Here is a 27,746-nt window from a genome sequence, read left to right as displayed (position 1 = left end):
TCCACTCCCCATTTATTCTGCCTGCCCAGAGCTAATGCCAGGAGCCAGGTGGCTCCTCTTCCCCTCTAGTCCTCAAGATTCACTCTCCTGTCCATGGCCTGCATGAAGAGTCCTCCAAAGGACAGCAGCCAGGAACACACCCGAACCCCAGATGCCACCTGCTTTCTGCTTGGGTTTCCTGGAACCATAACAGGAATGACTAGGGCAAATCAAACTCTGCCAGACAGGCCTGAGAAAAGATGGACGTATATATATTTTTTCCTTTTTGAATTTTAACCCCAAAAGGAAAATTCCAGAAAAAGATGGGGGAAAGCCGGCTGGGTCTCCATCAATGGGCTCTTGCTGCCAAGGAGGAGAATGGGCTTGCCCCATACCCACACTATCCCAGCCCATGTCCCCCTGCTCAGCCTAGGACAGGGAGACAGTAGAGGCGGGGGTACAGCTGGGAGAAGGGGCCAGGGCAGTGGTGCTTTGAGGTAAGAAGTAGGGCTGAGGCTGGGGGGTGTGAAGAGCTGCCACTGTGCAGTCTCCTCTGCCCAGTGACAGCCTTACACCTGGACAGCGCTAAGAACGCACACAGCTGCAAGTGAGGCAGGCTAAGCAGGAAGGCAGCAGCCAGCGGGCGGGCAAGCAGGGCTCCGGGCTGGCCCTCCCCTTCTAACTGATGATCTGCCGAGGTCTTCCGTAGCCCGTCATGCCGGCCTGGGAGGCCCCTCTGTTGCTGCCCATCTGAAGGCCAATGACATGCTTTCCCTCCTGCAGCTGGCTCTCTGTGAATTCCCTCTTATGCTCCTGGGCTTTCCTAGAAGAAGAGGAACCAGGATAAAGACTCACCAGAACTTGGTATCTTCCACCTGTTTTCTAGTCCCTCAGTTGCTTCCTCATCAGATTCCATTCCTTTCCGATTTCACTCTTTTCCCCCTCATCTAGCTGACCCCAGAGGCTGAGGAACCTTCTTGAGCACAGGAGAGAAGAAAGGAAGGAGTCAAGAAGCATAAACGATAATTCCCCCTGTCCTAGACCCTCACTTGGTACCTTCCTGGAGCTCTGCTTCCTCTGATCATTCCCACAAGCTGAATAGCCCAAGCCACCCCCATCCCATGAAGAAATCAGGCTGAGATCCCTGGTGGCCACATACTTCATAAACCAGTTGGGATCTCCACGGTAGTGCCCATCATTCTTCGTCACTGCCAGGCTGCCCAGAGCCATCAGAGTTCTCTGCACTGCTGCCAGGTCTTTGCCTATAAGAAGAAAGAGCAGCCAGGAGACATTTTCAGGACGATATAGACAGGACTTCACCAGAGATAGCCCCTGTCTCTCAGAATGCCAGGGACAATGCCAAAGGAGGCTCCAGTAAGTCCTTGTTGGTACAGTGTAGCATTCTCTTGGCAATTCCTGTTACTGCTAGGTACAGATTACTAGACCCTGGATGAGGCATATTTGATCATTCCTTCTCCCTGCCTCAGAATCCTGGTCACCTGCCTGCCTGCCTCCCTCCCGACTGGTTCCAGCCCCTTTTCCCTTTGTACCTTCAAAGAGATCAACAGTCTGGAACATGTCAGTCTTGGTGACCCCATAGTCTTCAGCTGCCTTCAGGAACTGAGCCACCTGCTCCATCTGCTTGAAGACCATGGAGGGTGGGTTCTCTGGAACCTTAACTGGCTTGGAGCCATCAGGATACAGGCTGTTCACCAACTTGCTCAGAATCTGCCAGGCATAGGACACAGCGTGGCACTCATCTTAGAGGTCCTGACCCTGCACCTCAGGATGGCACAACCCCAGCCCCCTTCCCCTTCCCAGGGTGCCACTCACCACACCATTCTTCAGCCAGACCTGGAAACCCAGGCGGCCACGATCTGGACGACCCACATCAGGGCCACACTGCACTATGATCCACTCCACCAGTCGTTCCTCCAGTTCCTCGTCATACTTCTTCTCAATTTTGGATTGTACTTCACGGCTCATGCCATAGGAAGGACCCTTGTTGGCCATGTTGCAAGAGAGCTAAATCACAGCAGGGCAGAGAAGGGAAAGGGTCACAGAATTAGGAAACTGCTGTTTTCGTTTGTGCCAGGCAGATCTTCTAGCTCTGCATAAAGACATTTACTGCAGCACATTTAGGCCAGACCCATCCCCTTAGTGTAGAGGCCTTTCTGAACTTGAACCCCAGGACATAAGAGGTTCGGAGTTCTAAGCAGGGATCTATAGACTTTTTGTGTAATGAATCAGGCAGTAAATATTTTAGGCTTTATGGGCCATATCTTCTCTGCTGTTGTGGCATGAAAATAGTCATAGACGATACATAAACAAATGAGCATGGCTATGTGTCAATAAAACTTTATTTACAAAAGCAGACAATAGGCTAGAACCTGTGCCCTGGTCTAGAGTCTTTGTCAAGACTGGCTAGAGGCACTGGAAGGGCCTTCCAGAGGTCATATCACCCCCCAAAATCAAGCCGGAAGTTGTCATTGTCCAGGTAGATGTGAAGTAGTTTACTGCTTCTGCCTCAAGGAACAAGTTACCTCCAACCCTTATTGGCACAGAAGTTGGAAGTGCAAAACTTCAGCTCCTTGCCAGGTCCACTCAGTCTCTGGCCTTACAGCGGAAGAGGCTGAGACTGGCAAAGCCACCAAAACCCAAGAGTCTTTGGCAGAGCAGCTGCATTTCCTCCAGGGAGCTGACGTACCCATTCACTTTTCCCCACCCCTCAGGCTCCTGACACTGCAGTAGCTTAGGGAACCAAGAAGTCAGGGCCCCCCAGGGATATTCCAGAGCCAAGAATCTGCCAGCCAGAGCATGGGAAGCCCCGCCCCAGGCCACAGCTGCTGCTTCAGGGCCTGGGCTTGGCACTCGAGAGGAGGGAAGGCTACAGGAGCAGGGGCATGGGTTTCTGGGCAGACATGGGTGTGGCTGGTCAAGAGAAATGGGACCTGACCGCAGGTGTCACCCTGGTATGGATTTATCTGAAGAGCCTTCCAAAAGAGGTAGCAGAGGAGGCCAGACCCATCCCATGGCCTCTGAAAAGTCAGAGGTTGGGAGGGAGAGAATGATGTGAGGATGGAGGCAGTCAGCACCCTCCCTCACCTCCCACATGTGAGGCCTGGGACCCTTTCTCCATCCCCCATCCCATGGGAAGCAGAGTGAGCTTCGTCATCACATCACTCTGGTCCCGGCCAACTCCATTGTCTTGCCCTTCCTTTCCCCGTGGCGGACAGCCTTGCTGAGCTGATGTTCCCCAGTTGTGAAACAGGATGACAGGATCCATGCAGAGGGTGGTGAAAATGACATAGCATCTGTGAACTATTTCCCAACTGCCTAGGCCTAGTGGTCTCCTGCAGGTGACCTTGAGAGGGCCAGCCTTGGCCAGGAAGACAAACACAGTGAATGATCATCACCCCCTCCAACACCCACCCTCTTCCCAAAATCATTCCCTGATCCCGTGACAAAGTTTGAGAGAGAAAAAACAAACAAAAACCCCCGCAAGAACCTCCTCTCAATGCCAGCCTTCTCTCTGAGTCCGTGTCCTCATTTGTGCGGTAGAGGTGAGTCATTGCAAGGACATGGTGCTCTGAGCACTGGGGGGCAGTGGAATTCTTAGCCCACCACCCCTTTTCCAACTGATGATGCAGGGGAATCCTGAGGCAGTGTTCCCCTGGTCAGCTGCACATAGCCAAGACCCTCCGTCCCCAACCCACTGTCTGGCCCACCCACGGGCTCCTGCACAAAGGACTGTAGCCAAAAGTCACAATTCATTTGGACCAGCCAACTGATTTCCGCCAATCCTTCCTTCTGGCCTCCACCCAGCCTCCGTCTGGACCTTTGTCCCACCATCCCAGATAGGTGTCCAGGCCAAGATGTTCATCATCTTCTATCCCCTGCCCCCTCCCACCCTCACATCTTCCTTCCCACACCCACACCGCATGCTGGGCAAGGGAGGAACAGCATGAAAGGAGAGTGTATCACCCCACTGGCAGCTTTCTGTCCCAAGAGGTTTGGAGAGAAAGTACAAGTCAAGGAGTCAAGGCTCATGGTGACAAGAACACAACTTTGCAGCCCCTCGATCTAGAGACATATTTGGATTTTGGTCAGAGCAAGGAAGGGCAATGAAATGCTCTTCGCGTCACCTCCACCCAGCACCTCTCTTCTTCCCTGCCTCCCTCCTGGTGGAGATACTGAAAGTGGAGAGTCCCAGGACATCCTTTAGAGTCCTCTGATGGAAGCCACCCCAGTCCCACCTTCAAGCCATTGGGAAGAGGAGAAGGAAAGAAAGAGGCAGGCAACCAGTGGCATTTCTAGACAAAGCTCTGGGGTCAGGAGGACTGGTGCTCAGCCTTGATGCTCTTGCCCTGTGGCTCCTTGTCAGGCCTCCTGTCCCCGAGGTAAGCCCTTTTTTGAGGGTGGGCAGTGGGAAAAAGGGCAGGAAGCACCTTCTTCTAGCCAGAGCCTAGAAGAACAAGCTGACCAAGGGGTCTCTCCAGGACTGTGGGACCCCTGCTCTCATCACCAGAAAACACAGCGAACAAGAGTGAGTACATCCAGATCCCTTAAAGTACTAGGGGTGGCTCATCTAAACTCCAGGGACCAAAATTACCCCTACTACGTAAACATGGCCCACCTCACAGCTACCCTTTGAAGGCGAACCACTGAGACACAGTGGGAAGGGCTAAGGATCCCCAACCTGACCAGCTATTTCTTCAAAGCTCCTGAACCTGCCACCCACCTGCCTGTAATGGGGGGGGGGGACTCTTTCAGCCTGTGGAAGAAGCTGCTCCCAGTAAGAGAAATTCTCCAGCTTTTCCTTTCATCCTGCCACCCCAGCCTGTTCTGAAATGCAAGAGTTCTGTGTGGCTGGGGGTATAGCTCAGTGGTAGAGGGATGCTTAGCATGCAAGAAGCCCTGGCTTGATCCCTAGCACCATGGAAAGAAGGAAGGAAAAGAGAGAAAGAAAAAGAGTTCTGTGGTCCTTCACACTGCCTTAGGAGCTCACTCTGGGGTTCCCCTATGCTGCTCAAACCCTGGGACCATTCCAAGGGGCCACTGCTCTCCAGAACTAGTACCTCACGTGGCCCTCACCTCTTTCGACTTCTCCTAGAGGGGACACACAGCCTTGGCCTAATCAGGCAATGCCTTGAGTTTGCACACACACCCTGTAGTGTGAGTGTCACAGAAATGCGGAGCCTCCCTCTTATGCCAATTGTTTCCACCACGCAGCCCTTTGCACCAGCCAAATCATCTGAGCATTTCAGGAAGACTGGGGCTACCCAGTCTCAAATTCAGGACTCCAGGGATCCATCCTATGCATCAAATGGACAGCTCAGGTCTGGAGCCTGGGAATACAAACTGAGAGGGTTGTGGTCTTTCCCAGCCAGCAAGCCCACCACCCTGGAGACCTCTGGAGAGTCCTGCCTGAAATACACCACTGCGTGGAGCTCCAGCCCCAGTTCCCTCCCAGGCCTGGAGAGTGTACTCACTCACAGGGCTTCCTCAGAGTTGGCAGCAGGGAGTATGGCCTCGAGTCCGGGCTTGGCAGACAGGATGGGGCAGGGGCTGGGTGAGGGGTTTAAAGGGCTGCCACTGTGGTGACGTCAGCCTCCCCGCCAGCTCGCCCTCAGCCCCCTCCCTGCCGAGGAAACCGACTCTGGTCCCCTCCCCCCCGCCCCCCAGTGACTCCACACAGGCTCCATATTTGGGGAAAGACACCAAGTTGGAGCAGTCTGTCGGGGGCTGCCCGAGACATTCTCTGCGTGCTTTGGAGATGGAGCGGGCCAGGGCGGGGCATGCTGCCGGCAGGAGTCGGGCCGGGAAAAGCCTTTTATGGGCAGGACCACAAAGGCCTTCCCTGCCTCCGGATTTAGGGCTGCTCCTGCTTCACTTCTCCCTGCCCCCGAATTTGGGAGGAGGAACTCAAGAGAGTCTGCCAGAGAGGAAAGGGACCAGGGAGCTGGGGATCCCTGGGACTTGTAGGGGTAAAACAGTCACCTTCTCTCCTCCTGGGGCTTCTAACTCTAGTCAGAGGTGAGAACTATGCTTTACTAAGGACCTACTCCATGCCAGGCACTTTGCAAATACTGTCACTTAACACAGCCACATGGTGAGACTGTATTACTATCCCCATTTTATGATGACTGAGGCCACATGATGAGTGGTGAGTGGCAGAAACAGGCACCCTGTCCACCTCTGATGGGCACTAGGGAAGTTGTCACACCCACTTTTTAAATTTTTTTGCAATCTGGGGATTGAACTCGGGTATGCTCCACCACTGAGCTACATTCCCAGCCCTTTTAATTTCAAGACATTCCAAGTTGCTGGGGCTGGCCTACAATTTGCCATCCTCCTATTTCATCTTCCAAATAGTTGGAATTGCAGACTGGTACTATCACATCTGCCATACCCACTCTTCTCAGTTGTACCATCCTGGGGACAGCTTTCAGTTGGGGTTCATCTTTAGTTACATACTTTAGGAGGGAGTAGGATTTGAGGACTCAGCAGTACTGTAGTGAACAGTGGCCGCATCCAGAGGGCAGTGATAAAAAGTTCTCCAAAGCACAGCAGGACTGGAGACACTAACACTAGGGTAGAAGGTTCAGGAAGTTGGGTCATCCCTCCCTCCCTTTAGAATTGGGGATTGAACTCAGGGACTGCCCTACCTACTCTGGAAAACAGACTAGACTACATCACCCCAAGAGGAAGATCCACTGACACCTTGCTTGTGGCTTGCTACAGGAGCTTTGAGAAGGGATAGGTTAAAAAAGTGGGAGACTTCCAGTGGGGTTTTTGGGCTACTGCTGTGGCACCCACCATCCTAAGACTTGGTAAGGAGGATGTAACGCTCTCCACTGTACAACACCCCAAGCCAAGCAAGGCTGCAGGAGGAACAGACAGGCCTGGCAGGGAGGCACAGAGCCTGGCTCAGAAGCTCCGCCCACCACAGCTAGTATTGCCAGCGCCAGAGCCTAGTGATATATAGAGCAACAGTGCCTCTCAGTGGCGCCTGAAGGGAAAAGAGGAGAGAAGCTAAAGATCAGCAAGAGAAAAGCCCACCCCTCCATTCTCAGACATCCTAGACCTCTGAACTCACCTAGTGTCCTGAACTCACAACTCCTTGGCCCCCAAGTCTTGTCCTCGGCCTGCTGAAATCTAAACAAACCTTCCAAGAATATCTCAAAATCCCCTTCTCTTGGGGTTTGCCCATCATCCATTACCATCTTGCCATCCCTGACCACCACCTTGCCATGGCCTGCACACACTGCCAACTAAAGCCACATCCGGGAGCACTGCCTGGGCCTGCAGCCTGCAGAGCTGGGAAATGCTCAGGCAGAAATGAAGCTGGTCTCAGCAGGGTGGGTGGAGGCCAGGTAGGTAGAGGCAGTTGCTATTTGCCAGGTAAGGGGGGATCTTTGAGGGTAGACTGCATGGCAAAGGATTTTCCAATATCTAATCTGTGCCCAGCACAGTGCCTGGTACAAAGTAGGCCCCCAGCAAATATTTATTGACTTAATGATGTTGTTCAAGGCAGAGAAAAACACGGGGGAATCAAGAAACCTAATGCAACCATGGCATGGAAAAGAGAAGGTCTCAAGAGAAATGGGACCTGGAGAACACTGCCCCTCACCACAACCAGTGTCAACATCTCCACCCAGGACATAAGAGCAAACAAGGGCCCAGGAACTGCATCTGGTTGTCTCTTTATTGAATGCACTCATTCATAGAAAACACAAACACAACCGTAGCATGGAAAGACAAACCAGGGCTCTGAAACAAAAGACCCAGACCCATCTCCTCTCCCCAGCCCAAGCAGAGCTATAAAAACAACTTGGGGAGAATAATGCACATTCCCACCCCCGAGGCAGAGGTCTGACCTGATGGCCCCTGTCCTTGGCATCTGGAATGGACCAGGTGAGGTGAAGGGAAGCCAAGGACTGGAGTGGCCAGGAGGCCCAGAGCTGGGGGCATCTCCATGTAAACTCCAAGGTGTGTGTGTGTGTGTGTGTGTGTGTGTGTGTGTGTGTAACCAAAAAGAAATTGGCTGGAGCCTGGACGGAAACTCAGAAGCCAAAAAACTGGGAAACGGAAACTGGGTCCTAGCGTGAGGCTGAGCCTGGGGACATAAAGGACAATGGCATGTCCCTTTCTTTCTAAATTAGGCACTGGGACTCTTGTGGCCATGGTGAAGGTTGGGCTCTGCACCATCCCTTCATTGCCCCTGGACATTCTTGGGCAGTGTCAATGGCACTGAAAGGCCCCAGCTGGGGCTTGGCAGGACCGAGGGCATAGAAATACAGAAAGGGACGGACGGGTGAGTTACTTTTCCTTCCAATCCTGGTGCTGGCATCAGTCTGAGCACTCATGGGATGAGAGGGTAACATCTGAATCCAGCCCTTCAGACAAGAGGCAGCTCTCAAATTGAGCTGACTCTCATTGCTAAAGAGTCAGCCCGAGTGCAGGTCGAGGGAGGAGGGTCCTGCCCTGGGCCCCTTGCAGGCCTTAGCACCAACCAGCCAACCCCTGAAATCCCACAGCCATATCCATCCTGGGCAGTGATGGCAGCTAGGAACAGTCCCAGAGAACTGTGATCCTGGGACAGGGCAGAGAATCAGGCCCCAGTCCAGGGCCCTGGAGCAGGAGCATGGGAGGAAGAAAGGGCTTTGGGTCCCAGGCTGAGGGGGAGGAGAAGGATGGGCAGAATGGAAGGCATGAAATGGGGAGGGCATTGCCTTCTCTCCTTCCTCCTGAAGAGGGACAAAGAGCCAAGGGATGGGACCACAGAAAGCCCCAACACTGAGAAGAAAGCAGCAGTTTGGCCAATGTCTGGGGTATCAGGAAGCAGGCCTCCTCCCTTGCAGAGGGTAGCTGTGAGGCCCATGCCACCCTGTGACTGTCCCAAGTTAGGTCTGGACTAGACCTTGCCGTCCCGCTGCCACCCAGTGCTGGGCAGCAGGCCTGGGACTCACACCTCCAGAGCTACAGAAGCACCTGGCAGGTGACAGAGGAGCTCAGAGCCCCATGAGGTGAAGCGAAGGGTCTGGCTCCTGCTAGAAGACATAGATCTTGTCCCGCTGCACAGTATCCAGGTCGTCATCCAGTGTCAGCAACACCTGGGAGATGGCCACTGCATCAGGCACAGAGAAAGAGGCAACCTCTGCCCCTACCCACCCTCCCACCTGGGCTCAGTGCCTACCAGGAAGGACCCAAACATGGCAATGGAGGATAAGAAGTGCCAGATGTCATGGTCATCAAAGAAGTCGAGGAGGATGCAGTCCCGGTTGTGCTCCCTTGACTCTGCAGGGGTTTTCTGGGGGAAGCACAGGGAGAGCTGCCTCCTGACCCTGCCCTGCCCTGGCAAGGCTAGGGCTGGGCCCACCTCCAGTATCACTCCAGGACACCCCCACTTCCCAGCTGGTCAGGAAAGTGCCTTGTTCTGACTTGTCTCTGGTCCTCATCCCCCACATCTAAGAAATGGACTTTTGTTACAAATTTCTGCCCAAGATTGCTGCCTTCTATTCTTTCATTTTATTTTAGTCTCATCCTCCCCCCTTCAGATTCTTTTCCTTTATCTAAAAGCAGGGAGACATGATTAACTGAAGATGCCATCAACTCAAGAGATTCCCAAAGACACAGCTGACTCCTAACTCAGCACCCTGCCTTGGACTTAACCCCTGCTCTCATCTGTCCTTCAGGCTTACTGTTTTCTCCAGCACTACTGTCAGGTCGTAACCTTGCTCCAGACAACAGTGGCCACGACCTGAGATTCCCAAGGTCCTCCCTACTCTATCTACAACCTCACCCCCCAGACATCTACAACCTCTACCCCCCAAACATTTACCGATCACCCACCCTGTATCCAGGGCTATCTGCTAAGTTGAGGGCTCAGGCAGGACCACAACCCACCCTGCCCTCAAGGATCTTGCAGTCCTTGCTTGGTTCCCAAACTGGTACATTCATTGACCTCCAAATCTACCTTATTCATTTCTACCTCTGTATCATTACTCAGGTCAAGCATTTCTGGGCCACAGGGCTCTTCCCCATCACCCAGAGCCTTTATGGCCAAGAGCAAAGCCTGCTTCCTTTGGAAAGTTTTCCTGGACCTCCTACCTCACAGAGACCTCTCCATCCTCTGTCCTGAATACCCATATCCTAGCTTACCCTTGCTCTTCATTTTAAATATGTTGTAAACAGCAAGATATAAACTAGGGGCTGGGATATAGCTCAGTGATAAGAGTATCTGCTTAGCATGTGCAAGAGCCTGGGGTTCATTCCTAACACCAAAATAATAAATAAAACTGAAAAACAAAAACGCAAGAGATCAGTGACTCTCTTGAACTAGATATAAGTGCCTCATAGATAGATATCATGTCAGACTTAGTTCTGACTACAGATTCAAAGCCCTACACACAGCAGTGCCCTTTGAGGTTGGGGAGAGAGTCTCACAGCTCTAGCTTGAAACCCCAGCTGCCACTCACTGGCTTTGTGCCAATGGGGAGGTCACTTGGCCTCTCTGAGATTCAGCTGCCTCATAAGTAAAATGGGGCTATCTTGGTGCTAGAATGTTGAATATCAGGAGAAGTAATGAGAAAGCAACTATGGAAGTGCTGGCCCACAGCCCCATCAAGCTGTGTCAGCTCACGGTGAGCCTGGGAGTGACTCCTTACCTGCCAGGTGCTGAGTCCCTGGAAGAAGAAGAAGAGTGCAAAGCCCCAGACCACAGAGGTACAGACGATGCAGAGCAGGGGGATGAGCTTGATCCTCTCTCCGCTCCGGAGCTGGGTGGGGGTCGGGGGAGAAATGGGCTGAGAGCCAGGACTCCCCCAGGCCACATCCTGGCCTTCCCTGGATCTCCTCTCCTAGGCCTCTCAGACTCCCAGGACTCACTCCTTAGGAAGCCTTCCTGGATTCACAGCACCTCATGACTACAAGCTCATTCAGTCCCCATGCAAGCAGCCTGGTCCTCTCCCTGATATTCACCCTCTCTGGGCTTCCATGTACCCAGAACCCTGTGCCAACAAAGGGTCCTGGCCAGGGGGCTCTCCTCTCCCACTGCATGGCCTGGGGGGTCCCTTGGGAAGCCCCCGGTCCTTAGAGGCTCAAGCCCATCACTGACAAAATGAGCTACACCTCCTCAACCTCTTCAGCAACCAAAGGGCCCTGGGCTGGGTTGCAGCTTGGTAGCAGGGATCTTGCCCAGCAGTGGCTCCCAGGGGTCAAACACAAGAGGGTGTAGCCTCCTGCTGTTCAAACCCCACTGGCACAGACAGACGAGCAGAAAAATTCTCACTCCACCTCAATGCGGGCCTGGCAGGCCAGAAGCAGAGCAGCTGACAGAGGAGGCTCAGTCCTTCCCCGCTCACCTTCATAATAATGTAGAAGGCAAAGTAAAGCAGCAGGTTGCAGATACCGATGGCCAATAAATAGGAGGCAAAATCATTGGGGCGCATGATGAGCCCATAGGCAGCCCTGGGAAGAGGGTGAGAGGCAAGTGAAGAGGGGAGGGCCGAGAGCAGAAGGCTCTCCTTTGCCTCCACCCCACCATGCTTGACCATGATGTTGGACTTGGTTCAGAAGCTCACAGAAGATTCTGAAACCCAGGGACCAACACCTCTCTCCTCAGCCCCAATTTCTGGTGCCCAAGGTTTATAAGTTGTCCACAGCCCCTGAGGCAGCCAGTGGCTGGCCACATCCCCAGCTGTCTGCCCAGCCAGGCTACCACAGCCAATGGCCACACTCACAGCGACCAGTTGATAATGTTGCCCATGACCAGCAGCACCATGCGGTCCTGGGGGGAAGCAGAGACACGGGGACTGAGAGGGGGAAGAGAAATAGGGAGAGAAGTGGCAGAAGGCCCAAGTCAGCTGGTCCCCACCCCTACCCTGGATTTCCCACTACACCTCCCTATCCCCGTGGAGGGAACTGACTATACGGAGGAGAAAGGGGCTGGGGAGCTGGGCAGGTACCACATAGAGGGGCCCGCTGCACTGCCGGATGCAGTCCGTGTAGAGCACGTGGAGGATGCGGCGGAAGATCCCCGAGTCTGCAAGGAGGAGGGCACGGAGCTGAACGGCATGGGCACCCTTCTTTGCTGGATCCCTGGCCTATGCCAGCTGAGAGGAGCCAGGGCCCAGAGAACCCAGGAATGCCAAGGCCTTTTCTAATTCCTCACCCAGTGGTACCTCCACAGGGGCCAAGGTGCAAAGCAGGGGGACAAGCTTGATCTCCAGTGAAAGGACATAACCAGAGGGTCTCTGCAGGTCCAAGTCCCTGAGGCCACTGACCCCTCATTCCAGGGGGCTTCCCAGCCTCCCCCTCATACATCTTGCCCTGAGCATGCCCTCACCCAGCTTCCAGCGGCCCATGTAATAGAGCTGTGTGCTGAGGAGCAGGGTGGCGATGATGTGAATGACAGAAAAGACAATCCAGAACACCGTGTTCCCTTTGCCAAAGACCTGTCAGGAGGCCACAGGAGGCATAGCTGAGGGGTGCTGTTGGCACCCACTCCCATGCCTGTCCTTGCTAGGGCTGGCTGCATAGCCAGGCTAGGATTTCCCTTAGGGAAGGAACAAGATTTCTTCTGCAGGAGGTGGAGGGGGATGTGCACACCCACGTGTGTGAATGGCCCTCACCACGCCCAACACGGAGAAGAAGATGACAATGGCCAAGCAGGCGTAGGCGCTGTAGGCGCTGGCGTTGATGTCTGGGTGCCGCTTCTGATAGAGCTTCAGCATGCAGAGCCCAGCAATCATGTACATGAATGACGTATCTGGGTTGGGGGACACAGGAGTGAACTACAGAAGTACCACCAGGCTCTGCCCTCTTCCTCTTCTTTCTCTCCTCTGCTCTCTTTCTCTCTGCCCTCCTCCTTTCCTCTCTCTGCTCTCTCCTTTTCTTCCCCTTCGGGCAGCCCCCAATAAAATCTCTTGGTTGAAAAAAAAAGAAACATCTACCAGGCCTCAGCAGAGAACTCCCAGGCCCGACAATTAGAGAAGAGGAGAGAGCCCAATGCCTCCTTATGGCCACAGGGTGAGTTGGTACTTAACCTAAGCTCCAGTAGTCCCTAATGTCCCTGCCACCACAATGATGGTCACCAAGAGTCTGACCTGATGACAAGGTCAACTTAGTCTGAATGACTTAGCCTGTGAGCACCCTGACATCAGGGGCCACTTCCTGATGCCCTCTGTTCTCAGTGATGACACATGCCTCCATGCAGGAAGAGATCGACGGCTGCCTGTTTTCTATACTTCAGACATGTGCATTCATATGTCCTCACCCCAGGCTTGGGAGGTTTTACACAGCTGTTGTGGGGATCCTGTGGGTGAGGGCTTGGGCAGATCCCTGCTCTAGGTTTACCCAGAGAAGAGGGAGACGCCACTCACCAAACTGGAAATTGGTGTAGTTGGGGCAGACGTGATAGCAAGCACTCAGCAGCCCCTCCATCATCAGCGCAGTGCCCATGGCATAGAACAGACCAAAGTGTTTGGGGATCCCACATTCCTACAGGGGAGGAAGAGAAGGTGAAATGGGAAGGGAAGAAGGGACTCCTAAGAGAGAACCCCGAGAGGAGCAGAGTGGGATGTATATTGAGTGGGTGTACGTGCCAGGCTGGGAAGAGAGGGCAGGGCAGGGCTAGACTGGACAAGGGAGGAGAGGGTGGAGCAAGATGGGGCAGTACAGGGCCAAGCAGGGCAGGTCTGGGCACAGCAGAGCTGGGCTGGGCAAGGCCATGCCTGCCAGAAAGGATGCATTAGAGCCAAAGCTCAGAATGTGTGCCTGAGCTGGTCTCAGCAGGCAGCAGCTCACTCACCAGGGCATAAAGGTCATTGCGCAGCAGGGCCCTGTTGTGGTTGATCTCCCGCTGCAGGATGATGAGCAGGAAGAGCAGCCCCAGCAGGATGTACCCCAGGTTGCTAAGGATGTTGTTGAAGGCGCTAGAAGGAACAACACAAGGCACATTGCCTAGGCCTCACACTCAGGCCTCTTCCCCAGCCCAGGCAGGCACTTCACAAAGCCCCTGCCCCTTCCCCAGTTCACCACTGCCCTGGAGAGGGGAACTCCCAGCACAATCCCCACCTGAGGTTTCCCAGTGGGTGGGCACACAGGAAGTTGTAGTAGCAGATGTCCTGATTCCCAGTGACATTCACCACCTGCAGCAGGAGTGCGGCAGGAAATGTGGCTGCTAATGTGCCAGATTCAGCTCATGGCCCATGCCACACCACCTGGGCCAGACTGACAAGACAGTAAGTGTACACACAGCATGTACATGTAGTACCCAGGGGACGTGCTCTTTTTGAAAAGAGGGATGCCAAGTGGCAGTCATTATCCACCCCCATAGCTGTGGCTGAAAACCCCAAGGCATGATCATGACAGAAGTTCCTGTCTCACAGTCTAGAGAAAAGGGAAGAGAAACCAACTCTTACAAAGTCCTGTGATGTTTGTTTCAAAATTCTCACAACATTTATGTTGCCCCATTTTGCAGACAAAGAAACTGATGCTCAGGGAGGTTAACTGATTTTTCCAAAGCCTCTCAGCTCATAGGCAGAGCTAGGATTGGAAACCTGGCAATGGAATCTAAGACCTGCACTCACTGCAGAGCTCCCAGCTAGGAGGCTCTGAATGTAAGGGCAGAGTCCTGAATTGTGGCCAACTGAGCCAGTCCCTGCCCTCTCACCGTCTGGTAGGTGATCACCAGCTGCACCACAGGAAGGGCGTAGAAGACAGCAATGGTGGCGATGTTCCTGAGGAGTAGCAAGGAGCAGTGAGGTGGGCAGGACTGAGAAGCACTCCACCTCCCACAAGGAACCGGCTTGTCCTGCTCACCAGAAGTAGATCTGGTACTTCTTTCGAAGAACACGCTTGTCCTTCCGTGCCAAGTCAGCCACATAGAGGTATTGCTGAGGAGAATCAGGAGTGAGCCCCACTTACCACTAGCTGGGAGAAGGGGCCTCCCTCATACAGGCCCAGCTCAGGGTTCTAGGCTATCCCACTGCTGTAACCAGTTAGACCAAGAGGGTCTGTGCTGGGGTCAAGGGGTCGGAGGGAAAGTTAGTTTCCCCTGAGCTCTCTCCCTCTGCTTCCCTGACGAACCAGATGGCTAGGGCCTCAAATTAAAGGTCCCTTCCTCAGAAAACCCCTGACCAGGGCCAGGCACATGGTGTCAGACCTTGGTGCGAATGACATTCTTGTCTGAATCGATGTCGGTCAGTGTGTCATAGTCATCCTCCTCCACGGAACTCATAGAGTCCAGTCGTGGTCGAGGGCCCACTGGATCAAAGGGGCGGTCTGAGAAGGGCAGGAAAAAAGGGGTCAGCTGTTGGGCACAAAACCCAAGGTCTGCCCCCACCCATCTGAGGCAATTGTCAAAATTACTAGGCTCTGGGGAAGTGGCAAATTGTGGACTAAGGCTCAGAGCTGGGGTAGAGGTGGGCCCAGGTGCTGGGAGACATCAGGTGCTCCTAAGTCAGCGGGGAGTGACAGGAGTTCTGCAAAGAGGCCACCAACCAGGGTCAGCTCCAGATTTGCTCCCCTCCTGGCTCTCCTCCCTAAGGTAGGGCTCCCAGGCAGGACACTGAGCAGACCCCAGGCCCCAACACAAGCAACAGGATTGAACTTGGCCAGTCATGCTGATTAGAAGGTGCCCAGCCATGTGGATTCTGAGAAGACACTGCTGGGAACCTCACTAAGTTCAAGACCCACTGAGCCTGGGGTGCAGGCAAGGGCAAGAGGCTGCCTCCAGGAAGAGCACCTCTCCTTGACCTCATCTGTCTCTTGCCTACAGAAGCTTCCTTCTATGACCTCACCTGACCAAAGCCCCACAGGCCAGAACGTGACTCCCATGTTCAGGAGCCTGTCCCCAGCAGACTGGGGAGAGGGTGCTGGCAAATGAGACAGCAAACTATAACATCTGACCTGTGGTGGCCAAGGTGCCAGCCCACTGGCATCAGGGGCCAGTGCCTGTCTCTCTCAGAAGACACACAGGCTAGTATTACTGGCATTAGATGAGGAAGCCATGCACCAAGCATCTTTCTGACCCTGGAGCCAGCAGGCCCCAGTCAACTGCCCTGGCAGGAGCTGATTGGCAGGGCAGCCCCACCCCCTCCCCACATCTACCCATGGCAATGCACAGCTGCCGCATCTGGCCAGAGGGGAGGCGCCGCTTGAACTGGTCGTGCCCTTCAAAGGAAAGGGAAAGTTACCAGGGAACTGGGGCCAAGGAGGAAAGGATAAGGGAGGACAGGGGCAGACCAGCAGGCAACTGCTGGTTCCAGCATCTGGCAGAAGAGGCAACCGCCCACCATGACGCTTCACCCAGCCAACAGCAGCCCTGTACCACACACCCCTGCCTGTCCCACTTACCCTGGTAACCATAAGAGAGGTCCCCAGTACCGGCACTGTCAACCAAACCATCAGTAGATCCGGAACCATTTTCTGCAGGGAATGTAAATGGTGAGGTATGTGGGGAAGGGACACTGGACCCATCCTGATGGGGCTCTGAGTAGCTGTGAGGGCACAGGCATCAAAGAGCCAATGGCAAATGAATTACAGTAGATGGGGTAGAGAGAGAAGATGGGAGGGGATGGGAGGGGAGGGGAGGGGAGGGGAGGGGAGGGGAGGGGAGGGGAGGGGGGATAGTAGAGGATAGAAAAGGCAGCAGAATACAACAGACACTAATATGGCAGTATGTAAAAACGTGGATGTGTAACCGATGTGATTCTGCAATCTGTATAAGGGGTAAAAATGGGAGTTCATAATCCACTTGAATCAAATGTATGAAATATGATATGTCAAGAGCTTTGTAATGTTTTGAACAATAATAATAATAATAAATCAATTAAAAAAAAAAAAAGCCAATGGCCACTTCAGCAGTGGGCAAGCAGTCTCTGGTTTTGACACGTACCAAAGGAGCCATAGTTGTAACCCTCATAGGAGGAGCTGCCAGGAAAGGAATCAGCCAGGACCCGAGGGTGCCCTGCAATGAGAAGTCAAGATTCCCTTACCCTGGAAGCAAAGAGAGGCCTAGGACCAGGGGGAAGAAAGAAGGGACAATCCAAAGAAGACAGTTATAAAGGGGCCACGTCAACAGTGAAGAATAAGTACCTCTCCAGGCAAATACCTCACTACCACCCACCACCACTACCAGATGCCCTGAACTCCAATGTGTTCAATGGAAACACGTCACCCTGTGCTCTCCCTAAAGAGAGAGGAAGTCAAAGAAACCATGTACTAAGCTACCAGCAGCAAGGACAAATGACATCCAGCTGCTCGAGTTCCCCCAGACAGCCCTTGTGCTTCACCTCCCTCCCCTTTGACAGTAGCTCCTCTACCCACAGCACCTGGAGCTTACCAAGGAGAGAAGCTGAGAGAGAAGGTCCCAAGCAGGAGGAAGAATAGAAAGAGAGGGCGGGGTGGGGGGAGGGAGAGAATGGAAAGTTAATAATCTCAAAGACTGTAAGCAGCACTGCCTATGACAGACAGCGTAGCTAGACATGGAGAACAGACCACACAACAGCTTCCAGGGTACACATAGGGATGGACAGCAGAAGACACCAGCCCTGCTTCCATCTGTGGAATGTCACTCCCAATCCAAACATTCAGAAACCCACAACCCTTCCTCCTCTAACCACACAGAGAACCATCCACCACTTTCCCTCCCCAGGACTAAGCAAATCCTGCCCTCCCACCCGGGCCCTTTAGAGATACCACTTTCTGGGCAGACTCGGTCTATGGCCACCAACAGAGTCTTCTTCTTCTGCCTGCAGTGACAGAATCAAGAGGATACCCAGACTGGGTAAGATGAAGATCCCTCCATGCTAAGTTGACCTCCCTTCTACCCTCTCTACCTCATTCTGATTCCTATAACCCTAAACCCCAACCTTGATCCTGGGTTCCTCCTGGGCTGAGGAGCTATGTGGGGTCTCTATACCTGGGTAAGAGATTAAGGTTCCCCTTCCTGGTCAGTTTCCAGAGAAGTGGCCTATGGACCACAGTTTCTAATAGGCACCTGCCTTGCATTGCCCTGAGGACAGTTAGGAGATAACCCTGAGCCAGCTCAGATCCTGCCAGGCTATCTCACTCATACTCCCTGCCCACCCACCCTCGACCAGGGGAGGGCTCGGCAGTTCCATCTTACCTCCAGTTCTCCCAACAGGCCAGAAGGACGGTCAATAGGTAAAAGGAGAGAAATATGCCCAGACAGAAGAGCATCCCACCAACATAGGCCTCGGCTACAGGGAAGGAAGCAGGAAGGTGAACAACGCAAACTTTTCAACATTACCATCATGATGCCCAAGGGCCATCATTATCTGGCTCCTCTGCCCAGCCCAACCTCTCACCACATAACCCCTCAAATGCAATGCCTCAGCCAGTATGAACAACTGACAGTACTCTAACTGCACTAAGCTCTGACATGATCCTGTCTTTGTTCATGTTGCTTCTTGGGCTAGAACTTTCTCTTCTACTTCTTGAAAACCCCATCTTGACCACATTCAAACCACAGCACAGGGACTGTGCCTTTTAGGATGCCTTCTCAGTCCTACATTCCCACAGTGACTTGTCCTTTGCTCATCACAACTTTCGGCACCCTGTATAGCAACAGCCTCCTGTCGTCTACACGGGAGCTCCTTGAGAACTATAGCCCTGGGACAGAACCCAGGACGGGCTCAATCAATATTTGCTGAGTCAATGAGGCACTCAAGGGGCAGCTTTTCTCCTCTCATCAAAATCCCTTATTTTTATCTTATACTCTCAAGTTTATAAAGAGCCCCATTTATGAGGACTAGGTTGTGGCTCGGTGGCAGCGTGCTTGCTTAGCATGTGTGAGGCACTGGGTTCGATTCTCATCACCACATAAAAAATAAATAAATAAAATAAGGTCCATGGATGACTAAAAAAAACATTAAAAAAAAAAAAAGCCCCATTCAATCACTCAGTAAATATTTATTGAGTACTATCTAGGGTCCAGCACTTTGCTACTAATTTTCTGCTAAGCCTAACAACTGAGTTTAATAGGACTATCTTATTATTTCTATTGCAGAGGACCTAGGAGATTCCTCCGCTGATAAGTGACAGAGAGTGCACTAGAACTCAGCTGTTCCATCTTTTGCCATGGACTCTGTCCCACGTTACACTGGATCCCCCTCCAGGATCGTTCCATCTTGAAGTCTGCTAAGATACCTGTTCCCTACCCGTAAGCCTACTTGAGTAGGTCCTTGTCACCCTTCCCAATCAGAGAGCACCCTCTCTCCTAGGTCTGAGAGGAATAACCAGAGAAGCTCCCTATCCCACTCAGCTCCGCACACTCACATGTGACTGCTTGAGATACCAGCACTGACAGGGTTTTCTGGCGGTGCCCTTGATCGACTGGCTCATCTGGAAGAAAAATGTCAAAGTGCCAAAGATGGTTACTTGGAGCTTAGCTAGAATTGGTAGGAGCAGGACACAGAGAGTTCAGGGCCAAAACCTCATGATCTGGAGGGCTAGTAATAGCACAGTGGTAGAGTGCACATTTAGCATGCATGAGGTCCTGAGTTCAATCCCCAGCACCACAAAAAGGAAAAAAAAAAGGCATCTCTCATCAGATCCACCAACAGCCATGCAGGTACTTCCAACTCCCAGGAAGCCACCAAACCTCCCCATACCAAGCCAGGACCAGGGCACAAAATTTACCTTCTACAAAGGGGTAGAAAGGCAAGGAACCCCCACAGGCCTGGTCTTCAGTCTTCACCACTACTACCACGTAAAAGCTGTTGCTGGGGAAGTCTTTGCGCTGTAAGATGATGAGGTAGAAGAGGAGGAGGAGGAGGAGGATCATTCCATCATGGACACAGCGCTTTTCTGAATACTTACTTTGGGCTAGATGCTATGCTAAGCTCTTTAATATATTATTTTACTTAATCCTCAAAAAGATCCTTGAAGAAAGTACTATTATTATCCTTGTTGTATTGACTTAAAGAAGTTAGCGAAGAGTCATATTGCCATTACATGGAAGAGCCAGGATTTTCTAGTTGCAGAACTTCAACCCTAAACCTATACCATGGCCAGGTGAGCAAATTTATATGTGCCTCACATGGGTTATCCTACTTCAGGCTGAGCAACAGCCAAGAAAAAATGTGGAGATGCCATGTTACTTGTCAGATGCATGGGTTTGATACTGTGAGGTAAAAACATGACTTCCTCTTCCCTGTCCCCAGAATAGGTCGTGGCCTTTGCCAAGGATAACACCTAGTATTAAACAGGACCCTAGGGCCCCTTTCCTCTCCTCACTCACCTTATAAAAATGAAATAAAGACAACAAAAAAGAGAACTCTGCTCTTTCTATTCCTAAGGGTGACTGGGATTATAGTTCAACTCACACATACCAGGGGACCCAAAGTCACAGGAACTAGATAGCCTGTTTCGAGTAGGAATGGGGCAGAGAACAAGGAACGGATTTGGAAAGCCAGCAGCTTCTCTGCAAGCCGCATCCTCGACAGGACCATGTGCACTTCCTACCTGCACAGTGATGGCTGCTTTCTTGGTCATAGTCTGGTACATGCCGATGAAGGCGACATTGTTGTCCAGGTCATACACAGGGCACTATAGAGGAAGGTGGGAAAAGACAGATGGACAGGAACCTGGGCCCTATCCCCTCTCTTTAATGGCCTTGCTACTCATAGGAGGAAAGCAAAAGGGCAGGCAACTTACCAGGACATCCTGGATGGAGATGACTGAGCAGGGAAAGGCCTTGTTGGACGTCACCTTGACAATCACAGAGTCTACTCCCTCAGGAAACTCATACTTGAAGTACTGAGGGCACAGCAAGGGCAAAGAGAATCTTACCTCATGAGCATGCTCTCTTTACCCCCCTAGAAGGAACAGTCTCCCCAGAGCAAGGCCCCAGAATCCTCTTGGGTTGGGCAGCGGAGGCTCTCTGGGGAGAGGGGCCTGCCCATAAGCACACTTGCTCTCCACCCCGCTTCAACCACAGCTGGGCACTAAAGGCAGTGTCTGGGAGGCAGAATAGGAAAGATGGGAACCAGTCCCGTATCTCTGTACTGTTGCTGAATATCTGTCCCTCATCACTGCAGGGCTTCCAGAGAAACCCTCCGTGGAGAAAGTAAACACTTGTAAGCCCCAGAAACACCACTGACCACTCCTGCTCTCATGTTTAAGCTCTTCCATTTCTCCTTCAACAGGAGGTCAACAGGGATTTTTACCTGGGGTTGGGCTGCAGTGGTATTGAAGGTAAACTGTTCCCCAGTCCTGCAGGGCAGAGAAGATCCCCTGTAGTCACACCCAGGACTTAGGAATGAAGCTGGTCCCCATGGTTCCCTCTCTACCCTGCAGACCTGAGCACAAAGTCATCCATTCGGCTGACCCGGAGCTGATATGTGGTGTTGACTGGTGAGAGGGTGGACACATCCACGTAGAAGAACTGGACCTCAGACTCATTCTTCGTAGGGGGCTGACATAGTGTTCGTTCCACCTTTTGGTAGAGATATTTGCGCTGATACCTGTGGCCCAAAGCAGAGAGTCACAATGTGATTACCATGCCAGCTGGCCTGCCACTCCAGAGAAGCAAGGCCCAGTTCTTCCCATCAGGTTCCCACACCTCCTGAGCCCTAGGCTGACAAGCTCCAGGCTGGCTGACTTGGCCTTCAGCTACTGACTAGCTTCTGGGCTCAGGCACTGGGGAGAAGAAACAAGGGAGCTCCTGTGTGAGGCTCCAAGCAAGGCCTGGCCCAGGACAACCCCTCCCCCATCTCCAGGTCCTACTCACAGCCCTCGCAGGATTAGGGGCACCTGGAAGGACACCACAGCCTCCTTCTGGCGGACCACAAACAGCAAAGGCGCCCCCTTCTGCTTGTTCAGGACGTTCACGGACACACGCACGCCTTCGGTCTGCAGATGACATGGAGGTACCCTCACTCACACCTCTCCCCACAATCACTAACACATGCCTCAGGAGTCTGTGAGCCCTGCCCTCCCTCATCCATCCTGGTCAGGCTAGGACACCATCTATGCTCTGATGCTAGAATAAACCCTGTCTCCAGGAGGTACTGGTGCTAAGTGAAAGGAGAGGTTCATGAAGAGGCTGGCTCCTGGCCACAGGTGTGTGCGGGGCAGCAGGACCAGGCACCGAGGGGCCAGCACCCTGACCAGAGATAGTGGAGACCTCAGGAGTTTCTAAGATAGCCCATTCCTTTCCATGCACATGGGACACACAGGCCTGCACATGTACACACGTACACGTACACACGTACACACACACACACAGAGAAGAGCAAGAAGTGTTTGCAACCTTCTTCCTTGTAAGCCACGAAACCAGCAGGAAGCTCCGGTTCAACAACTGAAGTGGAGGCCAGAGCCCAGTGGGGATGGGGTAGAGGAATCATGGGGAAAATGTGGGAGGTGTCGAAAACTTAAGTTGTATCCTTAGCTCTGATCAAAGGACAGGACTGTAGAGAAGTCACTTCACATCTCTGAACCTCAATTTCCTCTGGTATACAATAATACCCTCACCCTTAGCTATGTAGGAATATATAGAGAACGGTGGGAGATTAAATAAAAAAAACAAATAAATCCTGGAAATGTTTGTTATTGGGGTACTGAAGCCCAAGGCTTAGAGTAGTATTTTTCTAAAGGCCTTTTTTGTGTGTGTGTGTGTGTGTGTGGTACTGTGATTGTGTGTGTGGGGGGGGGGGGTACTGGGATTGCACCCAGAGGCATTCTACCACTGAGCTATATCCCCAGCTTTTTTATTTTTTGAAACAGGGTAAACTAAGTTGCCCAGGCTGTCCTTGAACTTGTGAGCCTACTGCTTCAGTCTCCTGAATAATTGGGATCATAGAAGTGTGCCACCATACCCAGTTAGACATGATAGCTCTGGGATGACCCCAGATATGGGGGAAAAAAGGACTCCAAGCAGGAGGAGATCAAACTTCAGAAAACCAGGTACTAAAGGCAGATCCTGGCCTTCCAGAAACCAAACCCTGTCTGGCCTGAAGAGCATCCCAATTCTTCATTTTCAACTCCACTGCTTTCCAGTAAATCTAGACCCAGTCACGGAGAGAGAACAAGAAAGCTAGGCAGGAGACCACCCAGCCTGATTGTAAGAGCTCTCCCAGAGTGCTCTACCTAGGGTCTAGACTTCCCAGGCCTAACTATGCCCATTCTCAACTCTCACATTTGGGAAGAAACCACTCTCACATTTGGGAAGAATCCAAAGAAAAATTCGGGTGAGACAGATTCTTCAAAGGGGATGGACTAACTCCCTTTCCCTTGCCACCCAACTTGCTGTTGATCTTATCTCTACCACCCTCCACTTGGAAGGCCAGCTGGCTCTCTGAAGTAGGGAGAGGACTGGGAAGTCCTTCACTCATCTCCCCAGAGAGTCTGACTTCTACTTGCCTGGGCAGAGCCTTTCAGTTGCAGGCCTCTCTCATTTGTTGCGGTTGTCTGGGTAAACCCAGTAGCAAGCAAGCTTCCCTTGAACTCAGACCCCCCAGGACTACCAGATACTGAGGGTCAGGATATGGAGCAGGCCCAGTGTGCTCAGACCACAGATGGTGAAAGGGAACAGGTAGAAGAGAAGATGGGAATACGATAAATTCAAAAACTGTACCGCTGGAGCTTCAGAGAAACATTGGTGAAAAAAAGGACTGGTCAAAAGGCTCCTGTGTGGTTCTGGGAAACAACCCCAGCCGGGTACCTGGTTCATGGAGCCTCCTAAAAAAGCAGGGGAGTGGAAGCAAAGCCTAGCCCTTCTGCTCACCCACTCACCACCGGCCCAGCCCCAGCCCTCACCCGGTTGCGAGTCACAGTATGGTTGAAGGTGTAGATGTTGACCAGCTCGCTGTTGACTTCATCCACGTAGGTGCGCTCAAACTCTGCGTCTTTCTGCGAGACGTTCTTGGGCCCCAAAACCCCCAGATGGCTCTCGACCGAGGCCACCCAGAGCACCAAGAAGGGCAAGCCCAGAGCGAACATGGCCCCAGCAGGGCGGCAGTGGCAGCGGTAGCGGTAGCAGTGGTGGTGGCGGCGGAGACAGGCAACAGGACACCTCCGGGACGGGTTGCGGCTGCGGCCGCAGCTTCCAGCATCTCACCCGGACCAGAACTTTAACCCCGGCCTGAGATTAGGAAACGTCCCCTCCCCGGAGCCGCGGAGGCGCTCCCAGGAGCCCCGGAGGGGAGGGGGCGGCGGGGAGGGGGAGGCAAGGCTGCAGGAAGGGACCCCAGCTCGCGAGGGACTGAGCACGGCCCCGCGACCCTACAGCCCCCGGCCAGGGTTGTGGGAACTCGGGCGGCTGGTTGCCGGGAGCCCTGAGACGCCGGGAGAGGGGAGGGGAAGCCGGCGGCGGGGGCGGCCGCGAAGGGCGGGGGGTCGGAAGGAGAGGGGCGTGATAGCAGCCGGACGCCGTGCGCGGCGGCGAGTTTTCCCGGACGCGGGCTCTTTAAGGGCGGGCGGACGCGGCTCCGGGGCGCTCGGAACTCGGGAAAGTGAGCTGCGCCGCGCGGCGGTAAACAGCAGGGCGGCCGGCCCGCCCGCTGACGTCAGGGGAAACTGACACAGATTTAAAGAGCCAAGTCCCGGATTGGCCCTTAAAGGGGCCGCAGTCCTCCCGCTGAAGGGGAAAGTCAGACATCCTCTCCAACTTCTACCTCGCTCCTGCCTCCTCTTTAGATATGCTTCCCCCTCTGGAAGCTTCTGTAGGGATAAGCGGACGTCTCTACGAAGGATCTCCAAGTGTTGGGTTCTTGTTGACAAATTTTAATCTTTATGCAAACATAGGACCAACTTGCACCCTCCCGGCCATTACAACCACCACCACCAACTCCGCCACTCCAGCTCAGTTTTCTCCCCTGATACTTAAAAAACGAATTAGGAAACCGGACGGGGCAGTGGCCCTGCCGGCAGAGGGGAAGCTGAGGCAGAACTTCAGAAAGAATTCATGACTCTCCCACTGCAGGGGTCACACAGCTGTAAGGATGCCTTCCAAGCTCGAGAGCTATTTCTCTGCTCTGTAGGGGCTGTTATAAAGCTCACGGAAAGATGCTGACCTTGAGTGTAAATCAGTAAAACTTTTGAAATATTTTGACTCTTTTAAGAAGCTTAAAGAGATACATACACTTTGGTCCAGTAATTCCATTCCTGCATTCTATCCTAAAGAATAACAGTTACAGATACAAATGTGTGGGCAACTATGCTTTTCACTGTGATATTTCAGATACTCAAAAGAAGCTACTTGAGAAGGAGTGGTTAAATGCACTATTATCATGAAGTCATCAAAAATGATGCTTGCCACTTTAACGAACATAGAATATGTCACTATATAAGCAGTATACCATATACAATGACATGCACAGAAAAATGTTGAAGTGTACAAAATTAACAAACTGGTCTGGTGACACAAGCCTGTAATCCCAGCGACTCCGGAGACTAAGACAGGAGGATCACGAGTTCAAAGCCAGCCTCAGTACCTGTGAGACGCTAAGCAACTCAGTGAGACCCTGTTTCTAAATAAAATACAAAATAGGGCTAGGGATGTGACTCAGTGGTCGAGTACCCCTGAGTTCCCTCTCCAGTATCCTTCCCCAAAAAAATTAACAAGGAATATCTTTGAATTACAGGTAAATTTTTAAAACTATGTGTATTGTATATCATTCCCCTATAATTCCAAAAGTATATATTAAAAGTACCAGAATAATAGAAAACTCACTCTCTTTTGAGCAGTTTTTTTTTTAATTTTCTCTTTTTTGAGAGAGAGAGAGAGAATGTTTAATATTTTATTTAGTTTTCCGTGGAAACAACATCTTTGTTTGTATATGGTGCTGAGGATCAAACTGAGGCCGAACGCATGCGAGGGGAGTGCGCTACCGCTTGAGCCACATCCCCAGCCCCTTGAGCAGTTTTTAAAAAGGCTGGGATTGTGGCTTAGCGGTTGAGCATTCCCCATGCACATGTGAGGCCCTGGGTTCGATACTCAGCACCACATTTAAAAAAAAAAAAAAAAAAAAAATATATATATATATATATATATATATATATATATAGAGAGAGAGAGAGAGAGAGAGAGAGAGAGAAGTCCAACTATAACTAAAAAAAAACAATAAATACTTTTTTTAAAAAATACTTTTAAAAGATGTATAAGCATATGCCGGGCACAGTGGTGCGAACCTGTAATCGTGGGAACTTGGGAGGCTGAGGCAGGAGTATCTCAAGTTCAAAGCTACCCTCAGCAATTTAACAAGACCCTGTCTCAAAAATAAAAAGGGGGCTGGGGGTGTAGCTCAGTGGTAGAGAGCTTGCCTAGCATGTGTGAAGCACTGCATTTCATTCTCAGCACTGCATGTAAATAAAGGTCCATTAACAACTAAAAAAAAAAAATTTAAATAAAAATGAAAAGGACTGGGAATGTAGCTCAGTGAAAAAATGCCTCTGGGTTCAATCCCCAGCAACAAAAATCAATAAATAAAATGTATGAATTTGCTATAATGTACACGTATTCCATTTATAGGACATACTAAATATGTTTAAGGGAAAAGAAATGTGGTTACCTTAAATGCTGTCAGACATTCTGGTGAAGCCAGGTAGGCTGGTGCCTCTTAAGAATTCTCTTAGCTGGAAAAATTGCAGCAGTCTCAAGTCAGCTTTTGGCCCTGCCTTACTCCCAGGGCATCATTCCAATGAGGGCTATTTTACCTTATGACCAGTTATAAATATTTATTCATTCCTGCAATAAATATTTAATAAGCACCTACTATGTGCCATGTACTGTTCTAGTTAATGGGCAAATGGTGAATGGGAGCATTAGAGCTGGCCCTTGTCCAAATACAGCAAACTTAGGGTGAAGGCAGAGCAAGAGGCAGCAAAAGGAAAACCCTAGAAAGTCAGCCAGAAGGGCACCTTAGGGGTTTCCTCTACTAACCTTTCCTTGAATGATGAGTAAAGGGAAGCCCAGAAAAAAGACAACTTATTAGTAGCTTACTATACTCAAGCCTTCTAATTATTTTTACTTTTTTTATTTTTTGGTGCTGGAGTTTGAACTCAGGGCCTCATGGACATAGCTCAGTGGTGGAGCGACACCCCCAGTCCCTATACTCGAATCTCTTGCACATTAGTCCAGTACGTTTGCCAGCATCTAGACAACCCTGGATCAGAGGACCCTCAAAATAACAAGAGGTTTTTATTTGTTTTTTTCTTTTTTGGTATTGGGAATTGAACCCAAGGGCACTTAACCACTGAGCCACATCCCCAGCATCTTTTTATCTTTTGAGATAGGGTCTCACTAAGTTGCTTAAGGACACACTAAATTGCTGAGGCTGGCATTGAACTTGCTATCCTCCTGCCTCAGCTCCTGAGCTGCTAGGATTATAGGTGTGCACCACTGTGCCTGGCCCTCAAGAGGTCTTTATAATGAGCCCTCCATGTAGTCAGATGCCCAGTTTGGAGAATCAATGTGGATTTCCATATTCCAACTGAACTTCTCTCTTGATGACCCAGCTCATCTTGCTAGTAAATACCAAGAACACTCCCCATTGACTTGAGCTCCCCACTTATAGTCTGATGTAATTCAAAGGGCCTACCATTTGCCAGGAACTTTCCTGGGTGCAGTGAGAACAAACTGAGGATTATAGAGTTTCTGCTAAACCCAGGATGGATGACTAAGGGAAGAAGCATTAAAGTTTAGCCTCAAAGAAAAGAAAAAAAAAGTTTGGCCTCTTAGGTTTTTGGGTAAAATGTGACCCTAGACCTTTTAAAAATACACATATGGGGGGCTG

At 51.8% G+C, this 27,746-nt stretch overlaps 1 protein-coding gene across 7 annotated transcripts; it reads right to left on the bottom strand.

Annotated features, from left to right (window-relative positions):
- Window positions 1-230: 230 nt before the first annotated feature.
- On the bottom strand, window positions 231-24,457 carry LOC114088813 (transgelin). Of its 7 annotated transcripts, XM_071616726.1 has the most exons (29): window positions 23,770-24,457; window positions 21,743-21,864; window positions 21,312-21,476; window positions 21,180-21,225; window positions 20,668-20,769; window positions 20,476-20,559; window positions 19,651-19,750; window positions 19,288-19,353; window positions 18,116-18,209; window positions 17,686-17,738; window positions 16,883-16,954; window positions 16,342-16,413; window positions 16,096-16,158; window positions 15,149-15,267; window positions 14,806-14,879; window positions 14,657-14,723; window positions 14,059-14,132; window positions 13,793-13,916; window positions 13,365-13,482; window positions 12,615-12,751; window positions 12,329-12,437; window positions 11,949-12,025; window positions 11,724-11,770; window positions 11,346-11,451; window positions 10,650-10,760; window positions 1,813-2,004; window positions 1,530-1,707; window positions 1,139-1,241; window positions 231-802 (listed from the first exon to the last, which is right to left on the bottom strand). In XM_071616726.1, the coding sequence occupies exons 1-29, from the start codon at window positions 23,950-23,952 to the stop codon at window positions 658-660; spliced, it is 3,003 nt and encodes a 1,000-aa protein (XP_071472827.1). In that variant the 5' UTR covers window positions 23,953-24,457; the 3' UTR covers window positions 231-657. The 7 variants fall into 7 exon arrangements, with proteins under 7 accessions (XP_071472827.1, XP_027786335.2, XP_027786339.1 ...); XM_027930534.2 differs by lacking the exon at window positions 16,096-16,158; XM_071616727.1 differs by lacking the exons at window positions 231-802; window positions 1,139-1,241; window positions 1,530-1,707; window positions 1,813-2,004 and adding exons at window positions 7,670-9,095; window positions 9,179-9,292.
- Window positions 24,458-27,746: the final 3,289 nt, after the last annotated feature.

Source organism: Marmota flaviventris, chromosome 9 (assembly GCF_047511675.1).
Source record: "Marmota flaviventris isolate mMarFla1 chromosome 9, mMarFla1.hap1, whole genome shotgun sequence".
Taxonomy (NCBI): Eukaryota; Metazoa; Chordata; class Mammalia; order Rodentia; family Sciuridae; genus Marmota; species Marmota flaviventris.
This window is presented reverse-complemented; position numbering and strand designations above follow the sequence as displayed.

Bases quoted from the DNA above. Each gene is read 5' to 3' on its own strand.
- LOC114088813 (XM_071616726.1), bottom strand. From the start codon at position 23,952: ATGTTCGCTCTGGGCTTGCCCTTCTTGGTGCTCTGGGTGGCCTCGGTC. The intron at 11,771-11,948 runs GTACCTGCCCAG...GCTTCCCCCCAG, and splicing joins GCAGCGGGCCCCTCTATGTG to GACCGCATGGTGCTGCTGGT. The intron at 803-1,138 runs GTATGTGGCCAC...CTCTTCTTCTAG, and splicing joins GATCCCAACTGGTTTATGAA to GAAAGCCCAGGAGCATAAGA.